This window comes from Takifugu rubripes, chromosome 20 (genome assembly GCF_901000725.2).
Source record: "Takifugu rubripes chromosome 20, fTakRub1.2, whole genome shotgun sequence".
In the NCBI taxonomy this organism is placed as follows: Eukaryota; Metazoa; Chordata; class Actinopteri; order Tetraodontiformes; family Tetraodontidae; genus Takifugu; species Takifugu rubripes.
Genome location: NC_042304.1, coordinates 15,894,494 through 15,909,820, shown reverse-complemented (window position 1 = coordinate 15,909,820; position 15,327 = coordinate 15,894,494). Strand labels below are relative to the sequence as shown.

The window sequence follows — 15,327 nt, the reverse complement described above, 5'->3', positions numbered from 1 at the left end:
ATTACAGCGTGTTACTTGTACCTGTGATACTATAACCTCGTATTTCAACTTTCAACAGAAATTAAGGGCTCAATGGTGATGATACAGGAAGGGCCAAAGGTCACACAGGCTCACAACTTTCCAAATAATGCTAATAGGCAATAATGCTAAAGGAAAACTCAATGCTAAATTCCCAGCTGCTACTGGAATCCTCTGAGTTGGAGAAGAAGCTGATCTGAGAGTCTGACTGACACAGTGACACAGCTTCATAACAAGCAAATATCAACGCAAAGGTTATTGCTGCTTTCACTAAACACTCGGAGTTGAAGACCACAAATATGAAGCCATTACTGTTACTCGAAATGGACAATAGAGTGATATATAATACGACCACATGGTGTCGCCATAGTTGCTTAGTTCAATAGAAATTGCGACGTCATCGGCAGCAGAGTTGTGACATAATGACGTATTACAACGCTGTGTGGTGTGTTAACGTTACAAAAATAAAAACTAACGGTATTCAAGCATTTAGAGACACTTTCAGTAAAGATTAATAGCTCTTTTTTAAAAAAAATGATTTCACTTGCACCAAGGCACATCATTTTCTCTACTCTCCACTGCACTTTGTGCGTATAGATTCAGATGTAGCACTGACATGACACTTTATTATGCTTAAGGTAGGATAAACTATGCAATAATTCTTCCCAGAATTGGCCTAAATCCACTGTCACCTCGTCCCGTTTTTACGGGTGTTGTTTACAGCATCTGTTATCGTCTTTAAAATGGGTTTTTAGTTGAACGAGTTTCATCTGAATGTTTGCAAAGTGCCCGTGTTCGTGCCTCTGTGGTCATCACGTTGTAATCCAGACACATCATTCAAGCGCCGCAGTTTGTGCTTGGCAGATGGAGGCTTTCAAAGATGTTGAAATATGTTTTTAGTGTGTTATTGCATAGTATATATTGTGTATATGTATAGTGTTTATTGCGGCCATGCAGAGCAATTTAGACAGACCCATATTTTGGACAGCATCTCTTTGTGCCCCAACCATGAAGAAGAAATTTGTTCTGCAGAGACCAGAGCTTTTTCTCATGGTTGTGACCTTATAAACCCTTAAAGGCCAAATGGAAAATTAGCGGGTCTTCAAAACACAGCAAATTGAGTAAACGTGGAAATGTATGAGTGCACGTTGATACTCAAAATGCATGTTTGCATGCGGTCTCTTCTATTCAGAGATGAATCCACTCATGTGTCTTCTAAAGGAAACATTTCAATGTGACTGCATTCAAATGATGCAGAGAGACAGCACTGATGGAGGGACGAAGGTTACCAGACAGGAAATGGTGGCCATCTTGAAAAACAGCCACACTAAATCACAGGCAGCATCACAGAAAGCCCTCAGGAGGCCATTAGCAGCATCGCCTCATGTTTGGAAAGAGTTGGCGAGAATAGGAATTATTGCTGCCCCATTTCCACTCCTCTCCCTGCCTGGGACCACCTTTGGGTGGGAGGGGGAGACGATGTGTGTTCGCTCCCAGGATGACACAGATCGTGTGTGTGTGTGTGTGATACAACGCTACATCTGCACTGAACCCGATGCCACCATGTTCACACACATCACAGAGGCTCCTCATGGGGCTCCAGATGCTTGAGCAGATGAGCACATCTGTGTCCCCCACGGTTGTTGTAGCTTATAAAATAAATTAAACATTACTTTTCTAGGGTAAAGCTTGTTTTGTAGCATTATTCAGGACAGATTTTTAAAATTCACTATATAGACTGACGGGACTCAGTAGCGCCACTAGTCGGCAGTCTTCTCCTGTTCTCGTCTTTCCAGAGACTTCAGCACATCTATAATAATTTATAATACTCATTCTCATCCTTTTCATCCGCACTAAATGGATTCACATTCTACAAATCGGGCCGTCAAAACTGAGCAATTTTGAATCAATCATTTTCTTGACGGGCTGAATTCTAAATCAATGCGCATCCTCTGTTCATACCAAAGTTTTCGAAACAAAGCTGGGCGATCACAGAAGTCCACACTTCTTTTTAATACATTATTCATCGTGCGGCCGCTTGCGTGCGTGCATGTATGTTGAGGAAATCAGATGGGGGCAGATCCCAGACTTTGAGTCCCTCCTCCACGCAACCGCGGCGCGCCTCCGTTCCAATGGAAACAGGTGGGTTTCCCGCACTCCGCCAATCACGCCGCCTCCCTCTGCGGGCGGAGTGTCCTGGGCAGGAGGAGGCAGGACCGACATAACTTCTCTTCCACGCATTCACCGCAGGAAAAGTCAGGAAAACACGCCTGTCGTCCTGTGTCGCAGTTTCTCCTCGCGTGCATGTTGTTTCAGGGGCTTCGGTGAGCGTCAGCAGCGTCGCGGAAGGCCGCTGGAGCATTTGCCGCCTGCGACGGAGGCGTTGCCGCGCAGCGATGTTGGAACGGTTCGCCGCGGTGAACAACATTCTCTAAAAGGACCTGAGTTAGTTTCCTCTCTGAGTTTCTTTCGGATTAGTGGTTTGTTAGCCACTTCCGTTGATCTCCACACTTCCTCTGATCTCGTGGAATAATCGCCTCTTCGGAAATGCCCGGAAAAACAAAGTACAACCTCGTTGATGATGGGCACGATTTGAGGATCCCACTGCACAACGAGGAGGCATTCCAGCATGGGATCAACTTCGAGGCGAAGGTAAACCCGCCGTTCGGTGTTCCAGATGATGGTTTTCTTCTCTTGTAAAGTACCAGAACTCGTCCGTTTGAGAGACACATGCGTAAAAGCGCACCGATACGTCAAAAGTTTTGTATTCCAAAGTGAATAAAGCACTCAGAGTAGACTTTAGGGGTGCTTGTTTTCATCAAAATGCACCCTTAGACATTTGGACTTGAGGAGAGATCTAAATATTGAAGCTGCGTGAGATAAGTGAGCAAATAAAGGAGATGCAAATGCGCCCGGTTAACGCGCTCTACCTGTCATGTCTCCTGACTACAGTACATCGGCAGCCTGGACGTGGCGCGGCCGAGCAGCCGGGTGGAGATCGTTGCTGCGATGAGAAGAATACGAGTGAGTGCAAACTTCTCTTCAAATCAGGTTTTCTCATGAAGGTCTGGGACCACAGGAGGTGCCTCCGCACCTGGCGCTGGTCGGACTCTCCATAAAAGCGAAGCATTTTACTGGTGTTACTGGGACAATCATTCTGGATGTTTCTGCTCAGCCACTTGGGGAAAGTTTAAGAGTGCGATCTGTGTGCTCAGCTTCTCCTGCTGGAGTTTCCCCATGTGCTCCATCACTGTTGTCAAGTTTCCTTTGAAGCAAGGCACTGAAGTGTGATCCCCCCCCCCCAACTCACACCCCCCATTCTGCTGTCTAAACCTCAGATTTACAGCTCCTTCTGCTCCACAGGGTTAGAGTTGAATAGGCTCCATCAGTTGTGAATGCCAGCTCCATTTCTGGGCATCTTCTCCTTCTGTGATGATTCACATCAACGCACCTCATGGACAGAAATAAAAGTTGCTCTCTTTTACACGTGCATGCTCCTGAGCACAGGTTATTGCGCCCTTTTAAGAGCCTTGTTTGCTCCCTTTAAAGGGACCTCCCTGTGTGCCGCCGTGGCAGCTGTTGCTGACAGGAGAGCTGCTTTGGTTTGGCTGCTTCCCTGTGAAAAAGGGGCTGAGAGGACAATGGAGGGAAACCACAGGTACTCCAGGATGGAAGGTCCGGAGTGACAACAGTAGTGTGACTTTATACAGACAGACGCCTGGAGCAGTGGAATAGAACAAAGCCAATAACGCCAATCAAAACCAAGAGAAGTTAAATATAGCTGCATTACTGCATTCTACTTGGTCAGCGTTTAATCTTAATAGCTTTATTTTTATTCGAGTTGCTTCCCCTTCAGACCTGCAAACATAAACGACCACCTGATCACGACTTTTGACGCGAACTAATCAAGAAGCCAAGTGTGTTGCAGTGGAGGCATGACTACATGTGCTTAGATGAAATATTCATGACTTCCTGGAGAAGCTTTGCACGCGAAACCACAGGGAAGAATTTGAGTTTCCTTCAGACTCGCGGCATAAAACTCGAGGAGAGGGAGGCTTCACATCTTCTGAAGGCACTTTGGAGAAATCGTTCCATCTGATCAGTGGCTCTCCCTTGACTGTGAGCTGGTCCATTTTGGTCGCCCTGGTAACCCCGTGGCGCATTGTAACATTGTTTATTGTGGACGTGACTCACCTGTGAGTGGTAGCTGATAACACATTAACAGCACGGCAAAGCAGGAAGTACGCAGCTGCAGTGGAGCAGTTCACACACTCACACACACACACACACACACACACACATTGTTTTGTGCTTGTTTATCTTAAATTATTAGTGCAGGTGGGAAAAACAGTCCCTCAGTGTGCAGACAGTATCATTACTGAACAAGGTTGTTGAAGTTGTAATTAAAACCAAAATGTTTTGTATTTCTACCATTTTTGATTGAATTTTGCACGAAATAAGAATTAATAATAAACTGGCAGCCACAATCACATCATATCTCTCTGGTTTCTGACTGGAAGGAAAGAAGAACTTGCACTGGAGGGTAACGTTCCCTCATAAATTAGATTTTTATTCCTCTTCATCTGGTAAAGTCTGGTAGCAGCTTATGTGGTTAAGAGGACATTAGACCTTTACGCTGAAATAAAGGGCTTTATTTCTCATTAATCTGTCTTTACTGGGTTAACCGGCTATTGAACCATGGAGCAGCATGGCATGAGGAGATTAAATGTGTCTGCAGAATCTAAGAAGAGCACTTTTAAGAGGCAGAGCTACTTTGTTCACCCCAGCAGCTGTCTCACTGATTCATGCGAAGGAAGGTTTTTATGCGTTTACCAGCCAGCTAATGAGCTTCCCTTTAACACCAATTAACTGGTGAGAAATATCAGTAGCGGGTAATTAATCTGAGTTTACTTTGCCGCGCTTGTGTACAGTGGCTGCTTCCATCTGTGGTTCTCTGTGCACTGGATGAGCACGATGTGGCAGGAGGTGGAAGTAACGTGATTGAATGTGTGTATATTATGTAGGAACACGTCATTTGAAATGAAAAGAAAATGGTTTCAGTTAGAACTAAATCGTTTTTCTATTAAAAACCTCGACAAGAGTACCCCACTCTTGCTGCTACTCCTAACACCCCATCATGTAATCGATGGCGCCGCCTCCCTAGAGCCTGCTTATTAAAAGCTCAGTAAATCTGGGTTTTACTCACCGTACGTGGCCAGGTGGCGTTCAGCGGGGCAACGGTGGAGGAATGGTTTTGTTCTGTTTAAAAGGTCACAACACTGCAGACTAAACATGTCGGGTCAAAGGAGCTCGCTTGACTTTACTGGTGAAACACACACACATCCCAGTTACAGCTAAGACTGTGTGTGTGAGTGTGTGTGTGACAGTGGGGGAGACTAGGTGATTGCTTCCTGGATGGACACTGGTCGTTGACCCTTCTAGGAGTCAGTTTTCCCTCAGTTAAAGTCAGTTATCCCTCAAATGAACCAGAATCAGTGGTATAAATATTGTTGTTATCATAATGAATAGATTCATGTAACCCCAAAATGGCCTGGAGGTTTTGTTAAACCTTCATGTTTAACCCCCCAGGTGCTTGTTTTCAAGGTGGAGGATGAAATTGCCGGTGTTGAATGCAGCTTTGCTGCTGCCACTGAGCGAATCGCTGGTGTCGCACTCTTAAGGTAAACTTTAATTTGCTGCTGGACTTGTAGGAGTGCCAGAGAGAAGCTGCCGCGTCAGCACGTTAACAGGAACCAGACCGCCTTCATGAGCGGCCCAGTAAAGCCAGTCTTGATCACTTAAGATAAATACCCTGATCGATCCCGCGTCGGCGTATCTAATCTCACTTCATCTCAACTGTTGTCAACGTTGGCTGATGAAGGTGTGTGTGTGTGTGTGTGTGTGTGTGTGTGTGTGTGTGTGTGTGTGTGTGTGTTGTCAGATATGGAACGCTGAGCGAATACAACGAAATAATCTTCAGGTAACTTTATAAAGCACAAAACCCCCGTTTGAGTCACTTTTTAAAGCATTTCTTTTGTGTTTTGCTCTCTTTTGACTTGAGCTGTAGGGAGTCAGCTCACTGGTGTTTTCCTTAAGGTCACAGTTTAAAGTTCACCCAGTGGGCCTGTAAAAAGCCGTGCACGGCTCATTGCCCCCTCCTCACAGCTGTTTCTCCTCAGCTTCTGATTTTCCGCTCTGGAGGATATTGGAGTGATGGATCAATGGAGCACATGCAGATTCATGCGGGTCATTTGCCGCATGTTCTGAAGCGAGCTGCACGCCTCGCGCTCGCTGTCGTCAGTGCTGTTAATGTGTAACCTGCTTTGTTGTTTGGGTCCTGCCAGAGGTCCAAGAGAGACAGCCAATTCATCAAAGAGTCAAAATAATCAGCTTCCTAATGTAAAGGCATGATGGAATTATGGTACAGCGACAGGCTAGACTGCAGCGTTGACTTCAGAAGCAATGATTATTGTCTCCAGTTGTTATTTGATTGGCGGCAGGCGGCAGGAGATGCAGAGTCTGATGCTCCCGCAGGCTGAGATAATGTTGACGTCTGTAATCCTGCGCTGTCACTGGTTTTTGAGCGTTAGCGTGTCGGTAATGTTCAAGTTGTGTTGGGCTGCGGCGATTACGTGTCCACAGTTGATCACAGTGTTTACGGATCACAGTTACACACACACACACACATACACACACACACACACACACACACACCCCTCTGTTTCTCGTGTGAAGCCAGGGACGGTAAATCAAGCTAACATTTCTCCCGACTGCTCCATCTGACTCCACCTCTGCGCTGTCGTTTCTTCCAGTCGTCCTCTAGTTGTCCCCCCTTTTCATCACCTTTTCATTCTGCTCTTGTTGATATTTGATGCTGCCAGGCTGCCTTTCCCTTGTCCTTTAGTACTTCATCATCGCGTGTCCCTCATCATAGGTAAAGATTTGCTGATTCAGGGGCTGTTTTGTCTGAGATCAATTCTCTTCACTTTAAATGGAATTTCTTCCTGATTCTATAATTCTGTAATCTGAGAAGACAAACATCATTTTTTTTGGGCAAGTTTACCTGTATTAATTCCTTCCTTCTCGCCTCCTTCCTTCCATTCCTCAAACCCTCTGCTGTTCTCCACCTTCTCCACTTCCCTCCGACAGGATAATATGATAGCAAATGTAACATCTACAGCTCCCTCCTGCTGTTTAATCTCACATTTCTTTCCATCTCTATGGTGACATCACAAACATCCCGTGTCTAACTGTTAGCAGTAAATCTGCCCCCCGTGTTTGCTGGAGACACTGTGATCCGTCACCGTCTCGATTTCACGTTGTGCTCGTTGTTTCAGATACGGCTGCTCTGTAACAGCAACATAAGAAACCAGCATATTTACATTAAAGGGAAAGGCTTTATTGCTTGTGAGATATAGTCTGAAATACGTCTCCTGTCTTTATGTCCTAAAGGTTTTATTAAAACAAGCACTGTGTGCATATGTTGTGCTCGTAAAGAAAATGGAACTGAGTGACTGGACCAGTACAGAAAATAATACACACCATATGCTTAGCTGGACCTATTTGCTGATTAGGACGGATGCCTTGAGAAGGGAAAATGCCCTCAGTCAGGGCTTATTTGCCTCATTTGTTGGCCTTTTGTCACATGTACCACCTGCTTGTCTTGTGTGTTTTGCTGAGCTATTGAACGTTGCTCGATAATCAAACTAATGGCCTGTCAGTTTTATAGCTTTGATTTCTCGGCGTGAGGAGGAGTGCTGTTGTTTCACTGGTCCCTGGACATCTGTATTGGCTCCTCGCACACACACACACACTCACACACACACACACACACACACACACATTTACCTGATCAGTCCAATGGGAGTGAGACTGACAACGTGCATGTTGTAAGACACAGACTCACTTAGAGCTTCCAGCACCTCCAGCAGCCTTTGGAGACGATGACCAGGCTCTCGCTGATGGGCAACGCTGATCTCACTCACACACACACGCACGCACGCACACACACACACACACACACACACACACACGACTGTTCCAACCAGCGGTCTGACAGCATTGATGCTTGCAGCCCCTGAAGCTCTGCTCTGCTTCCACTGGCCTCTTTACCATCTGCACAGCCTGAAATTATAAATGCCCCCTTGAACGGATGCGCAGGAACAAATCCCCCTCCGCTGGATGCTTTTGCCCCTTCCACTTCCTCATTAGTGCTGTTATCATTTCCTCTTGCTTTGTTTTCTAGACATCTCTTCCGTTGCTCTCCTGCAGCTCATCCTCAGCTTTTTACTCCCCCTCCTTTTCTTCTCCCTCCCTTTTTCTCCTTCCTTATCAATCCAGGTTCCCCTCACCCCTTCGCTCCGCCCTCTTCATCCTCCTTTAGTTCTTTCTCCTTCCTCATTGCTGGGCCTTCCTACCTTTATCTCATGAGTTCTTTCTCTTCATTATGTTCCTCTCAGCCGCCTCCCTCTCCTCCTTTCTCCTCCCCCAGCGTGGTTTCATTCATCCTCGGGCAGCTTTTCCCTCCCTGCGTACCGCCTGCATGCCTCACATGGTTTTCATAGCTGTCCTCTGAAACGGACCCTCTTTCTGCACACACGTGGACACGCACGTACACACGCATGCTAACATTGTGCAGTATCAGCATTGATCTCCCATTTCTGGAGCTCCGTTTTTGGCTCGGGTAGTAAAATGAGAATACATGACTCATTTTCCATGAGAATAAATCTGCTCCAGAGTTCAGGAAAGTTTTTAAAAGCAAAAGTCACCCAAAACTTCCTTTATTCTTCACCCTTCCGGATAGTTCTGGCCTCATGATGACGCCGAGACATGCAAAGGCCACGTAATGAAATGTTGGACCTGCTTGTTTTGGTTTTCAGAACGCTTGCCTCATGCTGAGAGACGTTCCTTTTTCCCTCCATTTCCAGCTCGGTTCCTTATCGTGGAGTTGCTCTTGGCAACGCTTCTGTGCATAATTAGTGTCTTTTTGGAACCGCTTCTGTTATCCAGTCAGAATTAAGGACATTCTGCTACAGATTTAATTAAAAAGACAAACAAACAAAAACAAACATGTTGATACTTTAGGCGGTCCTCTAAAGCCGATTCTCCACTGCTCACACGTGCGCGCGCGCTCATTAGCGGCGTACTGGGCCGCGCTCTGCGGTCATTTGCTTCCCCCAGTTTGACCTTGACGCTGGCCCGATCTGTCAGCTTGGGGCTTTGGCGTTATCTCTTCCTGCAGCACTCTTCAACCCCCAGTCTGAGGCCGCGTCTAAATCCTTCAGTTGCCCCTCTTTCCTTTTCTTCCTCCGTGCCCGATGACGTTGCCGCCAGCCCGTCCAGACAGCTCGGACACGGATGCAGAACCCCATCTGCAGGGTTTATGTGAGGATATGAGAGTGGAAGAAAGGAGGAAATGCCTTTGCTTTGAGCCAGCATCTGCCCCTCGTCTCCCCCGTGATGATAAACTATGGACAGATGTGTTTTGTGTCTCCGCCCGTTTCACCCACCGCCGGAACGGTTGTGTTTTATTTCCGATGGACATTAAAAAGGCGCTTTTTTCCCTGGAGCGTTTCAGATGATTTTACTTTTCACATCAGCTCAGATGAAAGGAAGGAGAAAATGGGATGATCAGGCTGTTGGCAGAGATGGTTGCCTCACCTGTGTGTGTGTGTGTGTGTGTGTGTGTGTGTGTGTGTGTGTGTGTGTGTGTGTGTGTGTGTGTGTGTGTGTGTGTGTGTAGTGGATCGCTGGAAGGATAAAATAAAATCCTTTTCCTCAGCGGGGAGGACGAGGATGTCAGTTTCCTGGCTGGACGGTGCTGGACAGTGAGGTGATCCTCTCTTTTGTAGCCTCTTTCCACGTTTAAGTGGTTCTGGTGCAGCGTGAACCATGAGGACCATCTTCCCCCCCCCCCCCCCCCCGTTGACCACGCGGGGCTGAAGGTGGGAGCGATTGAGCTCAAAGATGACAAATGGCAACTCAGTTTGGATTTCTCTCTTTGGTTCTTCACACATTTTGGGTGTTTTCTGATTTCCTGTAGTGAAGCTATATATTATTCATACAGTATTATTATAATGACTATTATTTAAGCATTATTCCAGCATTTATTCCAGTTTGCATAGAATTGTCTGAATAAGTCAGCATGTTCAGAATCTAAATCAAGAGCTGCTTAAAATCTATTTTAGATGGGAAAGACAGCGTTTGTGTGCTGCTCAGATGAGCTTTCAGGAACCGTTTGTTTCCTGAAAGACAGAACAACAGCTGCCGTCTCGTGGTTGATAATGAGCAAAAATCTCCTGAGATAACAGCAAATTCTCTACTGCCAAAAATGTGCATGAGGGCCAGCTTCACGCCACGTAAGTTGCAACGGCACTTACTCACTAATTAAGCTTAAAGTATTTCAACTGATGGAATAATTGATGGCTAATTGAGTGATAAGTTGCACCGCCTCCCTGCTGAGGGGGAATTACTCAGAAATGAAGCTCGTGTCGGCTTTGTTAGCTGTGCTAAGTGATTGATCCCCCGGGGTGGCTCGTAACCCCCCTTCCCCGCTCACCTGCAGACCAGTCTTAGTCCTCTGATGCGTCCCCTTTTCTCCATCCCTCCCTCCCATCTCAGAGAGCTGTCGCACGCAGCCACGTCTTATTTTAGGAGTTTAATAAAACAGCAGATGGATCCAATAATCCAGCGCATCGCTGAAACTGAAAGGCCAGTTCCACATGGGTGGGCTTGATTTCTGTTGCTGCTCCTTTAGACTCAGACCTGAGACGCCCTAAAGTCTGAGGAATGGAGTGGCTCTCGGCGTGTGCGGCCCCTCGCAGGCGGGTGGCTGTGTTGCTAGGGCGGCATCAGAGAGCCACCGGTGCTGCACCAGTGTGCACGGGCAGCCCGCCACATCAATCATAGCTCTGATTCATCACTGCTGATTTGCTTTTGCTGAGCCGGGCAGCTTGTTTCAGTGATGTGGCTCTTTTATGTCATTAGCCAGAGGTGCGACCCTCCAGAGGCCACATCGGGTCGTCATGGCTGCGAGCATGAAGATGGCACAGAGGAAGGTTTTATACAGCCTCATATAGAGCACATGGATGAATCGACTGGATAATTGATTCTCTCGAGCACCCTTTAAAGCCTGAAGACATCATTTACTGTCCAACTAATAAAGAATGACGCATTTTGAAGTTTAGACAGTCTGTTCTTCATTCTTTCTTCCATCCATTCTGGGTCATTTGCTTCTAAAACTCCATCACTTCGCAGACAAACCCGCTCGCGTTGCTCTGTTTCGGCACAAACGTGGATGTTTACGAATGTCAGATGAGAAAATCCGAACTCTAAATAAATCAGCATAATGACGCGTCAGCGGATTAGCATAAACCAGCAGGGATCAATAGGCCGCGATACACACGAGGTGTGCTGCATGAATAAAACAAGATCAGATGCACGTGAGACCGTGAGCAAACGCCAGCGCGGAACCGTACATTTTGTATACATAACACAGTAATCTAGGTGTGTGTGTGTGTGTGTGTGTGTGTGTGTTGGCAAAATTGTGCATCTATCGTGGGAACAGTAGAACTTGTTTTTAGAATGCTGAGGATGTGTGTAATGTCAGCATGTCTACTAACTTCCATCTCTGTTAGACAGCTTTAAAATTGTAACGTGTGTGTGTGTGTGCGCGCGTGTGTGCGTGTGCGTGTGTGTGTGTGTGTGTGTGTGCGCGCGCGTGTGTGTGCGCGCGTGTGTGTGTGTGTGTGTGCTGGAAGTGTATGCTGTTTTCAGGAAGGAGTGTTTTTGAACAGGAAGCTGGAGAACAATAGCACAGCCTGGCCCTGGAGCAGCTGATCCGCCTGTGTGCTTTAGCAACGATGGTTCAGTCCAACAAACATGACGTGTACGGTCGCTGGTGACGGGTTTTCTAGACCCGGTTCTACGTGCACCGGGCCACCACTCCTGCGTTTGCAGCTGATTAAAAGCGAATCAGCCGCGGCCTGATTTAAGTTTTCCAGTAAATGTGGCTTCTTCCTTCTGGTGGCCGATCTAAACAACTTCAGATGTGGAGGTTTGAGGTGTAACAGGCGTTCTGTGGGAGCTCACCAGCAGACGGAAGCCTTTCTGATCCCTCTTCCATGTTTCCTACAGCTCAGTGCATTGGGATCTATTTGGGATTCAGAGTGTTGCTCAAGGATACTTTTTATGTGGAGAATCTCTGTTCGCTATTCAGACGACATTTTACCGAAATAAACCCAACATTTAGCCGACCTCTTTAGAAGTGCCGGTCTGTTTAATCTAAGGAAAGGAAGTGATGGACCTCAAAGCAATAAAGACAGGAAGCTGGGGAGAGGAAGAACTCTCTGACCAATCAGAGCTCGAGCGAGGAGAGCGGCACATCAGACAGCTAATGCAGCGTTTTGAAGACATCGGACATTTATCTCCTGACATTGGTTGAAGCTGGATTTTCAACACTTTTGCCTAAATGAGTGTACTCACAGTCTTCTACAGGGTCATTCGCGCCTCCCCTCAGTTCAGCCTCGCTGAAATCACACTGGAAGCTGCAGCGACGTCTGATTTCATCTCCTCAGAGAGTGCGGTTAATTAATCCCACTGAGGGAACACCTCACTCCGGAAAAACAAGGAAAGAGTTGTTTATGATCCTGGCTGCAGCCGATCTCTGACTGAGCGCCGAAGGCAGGAGGACCATATTTTGAGTCAGTCAAAGTTTTTTGTGTCTTGGACGGGAGCTTTGGGAGCTGCTCTGCACCGACCAACAGTGGAGCCCCTCTGGCCCCTTCAGGGGCTGGTGTGCACGTTTCAAGTATATTGGTGTTAAGAGAGTTGGGTCAGTGTAGCTTTACTGTGTGTTTAAAGTGTTTAGACTGTTCGTCAAGACACTTTTAGGCCCGAGTCAGGAAGAGTGCCACCTGACTTCATCCAGTAGGCACATCGAAAAGCCTCCAATTGTGGGCCGGAGCTACTAATGTACAATAAAGTGGTGATTTTGCACTAATGAGTCCGTCCACAAACGGTTCACTGCAGGGCGACTGACGCAGCTGCAGATTAGCATGTAGTTCTTATCAGGCAGCAGCCAGAGTGCTCAAAGAAAGCGCGTAATGGCTCCGGGGTTCTGTTTCCTACCGACAGCACTTCTTCCTCAGGTGATCTCAGGATCAGCACTTTACTGATTTTTAACCCACAACAGAACCAGACTGAGCCGTTCGGGCGTTGAGTTTGGAGAATAAACGTATTTAAAACCACTTTATCCCCAAGAATCTGCAGTTTTGTGGCGCCACCGTGGTGCTAAACGCTGGAACCTGTCAGTAAAATGTTCACAAGCTCCAGATTTGGGGCGCTTTGAAAGGCTCTGGCACCTGTGGCAGCAGCTCTCCATGAACAAAGAAGCCGAGCCTTCAAACATCCTGCGTTTACTTGTTCGCCTTTGAAGAAAGGGCAGTGACATCTCTTGGAAATCTTCTTACACATGCCTCTGTGTTTGTGTGTGTGTGTGTGTGTGTGTGTGAGATTAAATGTGTTCTGTGTTTAGCACCTCTTCTATAAAGCCAGTAATGTTCTGCTCCTCGTTCATTAAAAATGAATAAGACACTGAACACAAGCTTATTATTATGCGCTGGTAATCTGAGCGCATTTGCTTCTCAGGATCTGGCTCTGTTGCTGATAATCACATGGAATTTGCATCTCACAGCAGAGCTTTGGGGCCGCGTCGGCGTGTGCACGGGCTCCTCGGGCTGCAGGTTCGGAGTTCTTGCTGCATCTCCGATAAGCGGGATAATACCGTACTTACCATGCAGACTAATCGGCGCGTCTCTGTTTTTGCTTTTCTATAAGGACGACACCTGGTTTGGCCTCAGGGGAGTTCCTCCTGCCGCCGTCTGAATAATGTCTGCATGAAATGAGGTAGTTTCATGTTGGGTAAACAGTTTCTCCACAGCTGGTGTCGTTGTTCGTGGTCTTTTCTGAGCTGCTGTTGAGAATTGTGTGAACTGGGAGAATATTCCGGCTCGATTTGTGTGATTTCCGGGATTGTTTTCAAGTTTAAAATGCTACGCACGGGTGCCAGAGGCTTCACAGTGCTGGGATGGTCAAAATCAATCAAAGTTCAGCCGAGAGTTTTAGAAGGAGGTCTTACGAGAGCCCCTTCAAGCATGCGAGTGGCAGCCCCGCCTCTTCCATCTAAATAACCGACATAATTACTCAACAACGTTGCCCTTCCTGAACACAAGCATGAGCCATATTCTCATGCTAAAACTGCTGCTTGTGCTAAAATGGACGGTCATATTCAGCAACACATGACTGGGAGAGTTGACTTTAGAGTTGCTCCACAATTCTGGAGAGATTTCAGCATCTACTTTCCATTGTCACTGGACCTCGAAGCGATACAGTTAAAGCAAAGACAAACTCTTTGATGTCAAGAACGTACGGAGAGCTGTGCGAACATTTCTGCGCGAGCTGTAGCTCGTTTTTGTTGTCAGGCAAAGCTTTGCCGTCCTCATTTAAGCTTTTTGTGAGCAGAACAGGAAGTTAAAGGGGATCTAAGCTCTGTGCCACCTCCCTCTGTTTTCATGTGATACAGCCCTGACTGTCCTACGAAAGACGCCATTAGTCCAGCAGCACCTTTACAAATCAACACCGTATGCACTTCTTTCCACCAGATGTGGGCCAGCGCCAGGGGATATCCACTGGAGCGGTACCAGAATCCCCCCTGGACCTGATCAGTTAATACAGCCGCTAGATCACGACAACATAAACCATATAGTGCTTTGCAACCAGGGCCGAGGTCCTCCCCAGGTCCTCCAGAGACCAGTATATGTGCTGGTAGCTCGACAACCCTACTGCAGTCATAGCAGTGATCCACCCATCAGAGGTGGTGGGATAAGGGCCGGCGTGATGCTTGACCTTTCTGTGGAATTGTCTCAGTATCTGGTTGTAAAAATGGACTCGAAGCGGCTCTAAATATCTCTTTTGAAGCTGCACTGGAGTCGCTGACTGGAAATGCTGCGTCTTTTACTTGCGCGCAGCTCTCCTCCTCCTGCTGAATAATTAACCTCCCGAGCCGGACTGAAAACCACTTGGACTCCCGATTAGCACCTATTTGCAACAAATTAGCCCCTCTCTGTCACACATTGATTTTCAACTATCATTTGAACTTTTGTCAAATGACAGCTAATGCAGCCCCCCCCCCCCCCCCCCGTCCCCCCGTCCCCCCGTCCCCCTGCCAAAGCCTTCAGTAGTCCTTAATTCATTCATCACATAAAGCCTGAGCGGGCGTGCTAATGCTCTCTTTGTAAAGTTCTGCACAGG

At 47.1% G+C, this 15,327-nt stretch overlaps 1 protein-coding gene across 2 annotated transcripts in view; it reads left to right on the top strand.

The window, feature by feature from the left end:
- Positions 1-681: 681 nt before the first annotated feature.
- The window catches only part of LOC101061216 (carboxyl-terminal PDZ ligand of neuronal nitric oxide synthase protein-like), a 76,919-nt gene continuing 62,273 nt past the window's right edge, over positions 682-15,327 (top strand). For both annotated transcript variants that reach the window (XM_029828899.1, XM_029828898.1), the window contains exons 1-2: positions 682-2,670; positions 2,971-3,042. In XM_029828899.1, the coding sequence (XP_029684759.1) occupies positions 2,566-2,670; positions 2,971-3,042 (177 nt within the window). In that variant the 5' untranslated portion in view covers positions 682-2,565. The remainder of the gene's footprint in view (positions 2,671-2,970; positions 3,043-15,327) is intronic.